The sequence below is a fragment of the Exophiala oligosperma genome (assembly GCF_000835515.1).
Source record: "Exophiala oligosperma strain CBS 72588 unplaced genomic scaffold supercont1.8, whole genome shotgun sequence".
Taxonomy (NCBI): Eukaryota; Fungi; Ascomycota; class Eurotiomycetes; order Chaetothyriales; family Herpotrichiellaceae; genus Exophiala; species Exophiala oligosperma.
Window position 1 is genome coordinate 921,516 of NW_015622825.1, and position 6,233 is coordinate 927,748.

General features: G+C 51.5%; 2 protein-coding genes across 2 annotated transcripts; both read right to left on the reverse strand.

Moving 5' to 3' along the window:
• Nucleotides 1–1,972: 1,972 nt before the first annotated feature.
• Nucleotides 1,973–2,218, reverse strand: PV06_08305 (uncharacterized protein; the record flags this gene model as incomplete). Its single annotated transcript, XM_016409624.1, has 1 exon — nucleotides 1,973–2,218. The coding sequence occupies one exon, from the start codon at nucleotides 2,216–2,218 to the stop codon at nucleotides 1,973–1,975; it is 246 nt and encodes an 81-aa protein (XP_016259932.1).
• Nucleotides 2,219–4,722: 2,504 nt separating this feature from the next.
• On the reverse strand, nucleotides 4,723–5,422 carry PV06_08306 (uncharacterized protein; the record flags this gene model as incomplete). The annotated part of the gene is made up of 2 exons (XM_016409625.1): nucleotides 4,723–5,258; nucleotides 5,317–5,422. 2 exons carry the CDS (start codon nucleotides 5,420–5,422, stop codon nucleotides 4,723–4,725), a joined length of 642 nt encoding a protein of 213 aa, XP_016259933.1.
• Between the last annotated feature and the right edge of the window lie 811 nt (nucleotides 5,423–6,233).

Genomic DNA, 6,233 nt, shown 5'->3' on the forward strand with positions numbered 1-6,233 from the left:
GGGAAAAGAAAGAGAACCGCGTACAGGAAAATGTTACGAAGCCATGGTAATTCATGTACATAGATTCACTCTCAAGCTTTCTCTTCTTTATTATGTTGCTCTGAGGAGCACTTTGACTCGTGAATGGTCTTATTGACGAACCCTGTTCGAAAGCTCCCCGATTCCCTCTAACGATGAACGACGCGATCATTCCCACGGCGCGAAAGGGGCCTTAGCGTTGAGAGATTCATCACTCGGAGAACATGACTTTGCGTAATCTTTCCGGCAGTGACATAGGCGCAGAGGATATTTTCGTTCATTCGAAAAAGGAATACTTAGCAAAGATGCGAGTTATGCTCATCCACGGGTCTTGTCGCGACTATGCGACACGAAATGAAACCCTTGCCCCGGGCTCTACGCATGAAAACAAAAGGTCCCTTTTTTTGCACTCCTGATACCTGGCGTACACGATAGTAGCATAGTACCCATTCCTTGAAGGACTTGAGGACTACACGGGATTGATGAAGTTCCTCCTCCACCCTGCGCGTTGACGTGGACCTTTGCCAAAAAAGGCTGCGTCTGTCCCTAGTACTCGTCCTCCATATGCCCATATTCCATGTCTTGTGCCGTTCAGTCCATTGTAATCGAGCAGCCACATACTTGGGTGTAGGAAAGAGTTTTTCCCGCGCCGTCCGACCATGACATTTGTTTTCTCTCCCCGAACGACGCGACAGTGAGTGAGCGCGCCGACAGGCTTCAATTCCTTCTAGTTCTTGTCATTTTCCTCATAACATGGGTCGTCGACGATGGACATCAAGGGTTACTCGTTCAAATCAATCGTCCACGCTTTCTGCTTTTTCGGCTTGAATTTGCGTCCCACCGGGCTGTGTGGGTGTACAATGGCGTGATTCAACCACGCCGAGTACTATTGTACGTGCCGCTTTGAGTCCACGTGCAATATATGATGTGTCCCATTCAGCAACGGTCGTTTTTGAAGAGGGTCATGATTCGAGACTCGAGTTCGCTCCTCCTGCGATAGGACGTCGGTCCTGGTGAGCGCGCATCGGATCAGCATACGACCTGCGGACGCGACCTTTTATGCTTTTCCAGGCATCCTACCGACGTCTACAGGGTCGATGGTTGAATTGCAGTGAATGAAAGAGACCGGGCCTGTTGGCACGTCGATGAGTCGGTGACGACGAGGTGGAAGGAGAAGGCCGACCTGACAATTGAATCACCGGCATCTAAGGCTGCATCCCGTCTGACACAATCCCTTCGCCAGACCTTTGATAACTCTGCCAGTCGGACGAGTTGTAACTCCTTCAGAAAGGCTCTTTGGATGTCTCTGGTTGCAAGTCCATTTGAAAGATGATATTTTGGGCGTGTTGAGTTCAACTTCATCAGAAGGGTTATTTTGAATTACCATGTAGTGAGTCCTGATTATTCTGGGTGTTGTGGGTTACAAATCCTTTTCCAAACGGTATTTTGCATGTCGTGGTTGTACAAGTCTGGGAACTAGACTAGACTGATTTTCAATCACACTGACCTCTCTCTTTGGGATATGCAGGCTAACCACTAGCCAAGTTATCCCTCTCTCCCATCGGTGCCGTGACCAAGTTTCCATGCGCGAAGTTTGTGCCCCCGTCGAGGCCCATGTTGTACGCTCGGCTGTGCTGCCGGAGCCCGCGACTTGAATCTTCAGGATGCCTCCCGCGGATTTTCGAGCACTGCATTGAGAGCTTCTCCAATTGCTTCCCACATTTGCTCACACTGCCTTGCGCCGCTCCGAGGTCGTCCTCCGAGCAAGGTTGCGATGCCATTTGACGCATCACCTACACTTATTTCCTCAGTTGACACCGTTCCTCGCGCAACTTCGTGGCAGTCCAACCACCACGTGCGTCACGGTTTCGATTGCTCCGCAGATACACCTGTCTTTGTCCCTGAGTTCCTGTCTGTGGGCACAAGATACCAGCCGAGAGTGAACTGCTCGCGGTTAGGTCAAAAGGTGGCTTCGGTGTCGTGACAAGTTTGCGTAGACACGAAGGTTTCGAGAATTCGCAATCGCTTGTATGGCTGACTGGCTGTCGCTGATCATGGTAGTGGTCTTGCCCAGGGCCTTTCTCATGTCGGGTTCGTTCACGGTCCGCATCTTGAGAATTTCGGTCGCTTTACGGATGGCGATCAGTTCGACTGGGGGGACTGTCCAGTCGCCCCTCGAGCCAATTCCCACCTTCCACATTGACCATTGTCATTCAGGACCGTTCGGTGTCATCACTGTCGCGTCTAGTTTTGAATCTCTAGCCGAAGCAGCATTGTGTATCGAGTCTGTGGATTCTGCGTTTAGTTCGGTCCATGATTCGCAGGTTGAGAGGGGGTGTGTCGGTGGAAGCCTGTACAGTCATCTCTTGACCTCGTTGCTTGAGTCCAAGGTGCGTTGGTATGATATGTCACTCAACCTTGAGCGTGTGAGTTGCTACCGACCTCAACGCTCATACGATGCGGAGGAGGGAGGCTGCTCTTTGAACAGTGTTTTACACTCGGACGTGTCCTTTATCTCTTCTGAGAGGGTCGTGCCACACGATCGATGCGTTCTCCAGTCTCATCCATGCCGGTCTCAGGTATCGGAGTCCACTCATTCCCTGCGTAGCCGTGGTGGCGGTCGAGTCCGCGGCCCAGTAAGGCAGACTGAAGCCGGAAGAGTTCTAGGACGAGACGATTGACTCTGCTCACGTTGGAGACAGCAGCCATCGCATCTCTCTTTCTGGAGCCTTTCTGCGAGCTCGCAGGCAGAAGGGGTCGTGTACGTTGGTGCCCAGCTCTGCTTCTTCGTCCTTTTTACCAGCCCCGCTTTCGGAAATAGCATTGCGACGATATTCACATGTCCAGCACTCCTCAGCCTGCTCGGCAGTCTTTGTCGATATGAGACTGAATCCGCTGCAGAACTTCAGGGCTTGGGTTGGGTATAGACTTGGGGGTAGGTTTGGCACTTCCGGCCATGAGCGCGCGTCGTTCCTAGAATCTCGAGCAGTGGAACAGCACAATCTGCTACGAAGGGGACAGAGCAAGACTGCGGTGCCCACCAGCAAAGTGGGTGAGAGCCTTCAGCTGATTGTTGACGAGGACTCTGACATCCGTTGGAGAGGAGAGGCCTTTGAAGAGTTTGACTGGAAGACTCTGGCCGGGGCTGGGTGGGAATGATCCGCTCTGAACAGGTCTGTGAGTTGATAGTCCGCGCCATTCTTTCTCTCGGAATCGATGAGGACCTGGTTGATTGCCATCAAAACAGGCCCCAAACATGAAAGTTTTCATACGTTGTCGACGATGAACAACGCAGATTGAATCGAGTTCACCCTCATTCCGTCGAGTTCCCCATACTCGACGATGTTCTTTTGGCATTATTCATGTCCCATTACTTCATAAACCCAAACTCTATTGTTCTTTTGTCCATGTGAGATGTTCTCTGGCTCATGCCAGACGTGCTAGTCAATTGGCGTGTGAAAGAGAAGGCTTCTAAAGTGTAATTCGATGAACGTCCCCACGAGAACGCAGGGCGTGTCGAATAAACTCCGCACCAAGCTCTTCATCGGGCCACAGAGTCCCTACAACTTGTGAGTATAACATTCGGTGATTCTCTCGTGAGTGTGTAACGAACTGTTCAACCCCATCAGTCTCTTTTGGTTAAATGAGGAGGTCTTCCTGCGTTGCGATGTTGCGGAGTGGCTTGTTCATGTTAACAGGTATATGTTGGACTGCGCGTTGTAAAATTTTCATGGATTCTGCAGGGTATCGATGGGTATAGTCAAGTCATCGCATAAGGAGGATATCTTGTCGTTGAAGAACTAGAACCTGCCATGTTTGCAGGAGTGCTAGGTGGTAGAGGTATAAGTACTATAGTCGACAGTCAGTCGGTCTCACTGGAAACGGTCCGAGAAGCCCTTGGTGTGGACCTGCACTGCTCGTCATAGAAGAGACACTGCATGGAGAAGTCTCCAACACCGACGAACCCTTGCATACTGTACAAGTCTTTTCCGTAAGGTATTTTGGGTGTTGTGGTTGTGATCCCATTTCGAAAGGTTTGTACAGTGAATTGTGTCGAGTGCAAGTTAGGTCTACCGAAAGGTATTTTGAATATTTTGTTGTTGGATTGACAGAGCGTGAGTTATGTTGAATGTATTGAGTGCAAGCCCTAACTGTTTGAGTGTTGTGCTTGTGTTTATAACTCCCAAGATATCGAGGGCTCAAAAGTGCACAATGATCCTAGATATTTTGACCAATCAGGGGAGGGGAGAGTGTCAGACAGTGACATCATATTATTATTATTTCTAGGTGCGACTTTGGCTGCGCCCTGATGGTGGTAGAGAAGAAGAATGGTAAAGAATGGTAAATCTGCCTGATGGTAGTGGAGGATTACTCTTGAGCTGTGTAGGACTACCTAATAGTACCTGTTCTGGTGAGGGGTAAACTGCGCAATCATCCCAAAGTTAATGACTATGTAAGCCCTGGCGAATGATGCTCGTATTCATCATGAGTATTCCACCATACCGGTAGGTATATCAAGTTGCTATCAATGAGCCGAGGCAGGCCATGTCCCTGTCTACGCGACACCCCGTCGTGTGTGTGTGTGTGTGTGTCATGTCCTCACGGTTCGCACACCCCCCCGGTGTCATGCACGAGATCCCCCCAGGTCGTTTCGTCGAGAACCTCTTCTCCCCCGCCAACTCGTCACGGTGGTCGGCTTCTTCTTTACAGCTGGCCGCGCTCGACCGTTGCCACCGCCTCCAGCAAGGCCGAACGTTCCCTCTTGGAGCCGATGAAGTCGGTCGGGAAGGTGTCGGTGCCCGACACCCTCCTGCGGATCTGGCCCAGGTCGGCCACGGCGGGGCCCATCCACCTGATGAACCTGCCGCGGTACCAGGACACCCAGGCCTTGCCGTCGTCGCAGAGGAAGAAGGTGTAGGGGTGACAGATCTCGATGGTCCGGCCTCCCTGGAACGCGCGACAGTCTTCCGGGAGGTCGACGAGTACCTTGGGGAGGTCCCCCTCGAAATGGTCGCCGCGGGTGATCACCGAGACCTTCTCCCCCGGGTTGGGATGCAGGGTGAGAAACCAATGTTCCCAGAGTTCTTCGGAGGCAAGGGAAGCAGAGGATTTGGTTTTGCCCGAGGTGCCGTCGAGTGTAGCTGCATCCTTCTCCTCCTTCTTGTCCTCCATGCTCGCGTGGTATCCTTCCCACGACTTCTTCTCTTCGGGACACGGACCGCCGGTTGCGGCGAAAGCTTCTGAACCTGATGATTAGCGGTGATACCCTTTTCGAGGACAAAAGAAAACACGACTTACCCTCGGCACGAGCGTTGCCAGCTTCCTCCTGGGCCGCCAACTGTTTCAACATCTGCGTCGCCGGAGCCATGTACAGACCCGTCTGCTGATCCTCTGTAGTCGCCATGGTCGATTTCCTGGGGCACTGAAGGTGAGCTAAGTGGCCTGTGAATGGAGTGTGAGTGCACAAGACTGGGTTGAGCACGAGTTTCAAGGAAAGGGATGTGCGTCCAAGGTGGCAGGATGACCGAGAAGAAAAAGAAAGAAGAAAAAAGGGACGGCAACCTTTATGTGTTGAACGGAGTGTCCAGGCTTTGAGCGATTCAAGCCACAGGGATTCTTGTGTAACTTCAAGTGTGAGAACAGCTGTCGCAGGTGAGGCTGCTAGGCAATCATGCATCGAATTGACAGTGGCTTTCAGCTCATGTCCAAGGCCCTTCTCTCTTGTCGCCTGATGCAGGAAAGAAGGGAACTACCATTGACCCGCTGTCCCCGTACCAATGAATGGGGGTGTTGAGACACTAGTGAATGCCATCTCCGGGGTACACCCTGGTACGGCGGGGATGGATGCAGTGTGACGACAAGCAGTATGCAACACTCCTGATCAGGCATTCAATATTACACGTATTCCTCCGTTTTGTGAAGCTCCCAATCCCGCTTTCACTGACTTTGTCTTTAGAAGTTGTCTCGTCGTGTACGTCATTCAAGATGAACAGAACTGTCTTGTCTCCTTTGAACGTTTAGACTTCTTCATTGCGGATCTTGCAGGCGGATCTTCATGGTGTTATGAAGCTTCATGTTATTAAGAGACTTGCGCCTTGAGGACCTTTCCAAGCGGATCTTCATGTTGTTGTGAGGCTGCATGTTGTTGTGAGGCTGCATGTTGTTGTGAGGCTGCATGTTGTTGTGAGGCTGCATGTTGTTGTGAGGCTGCATGT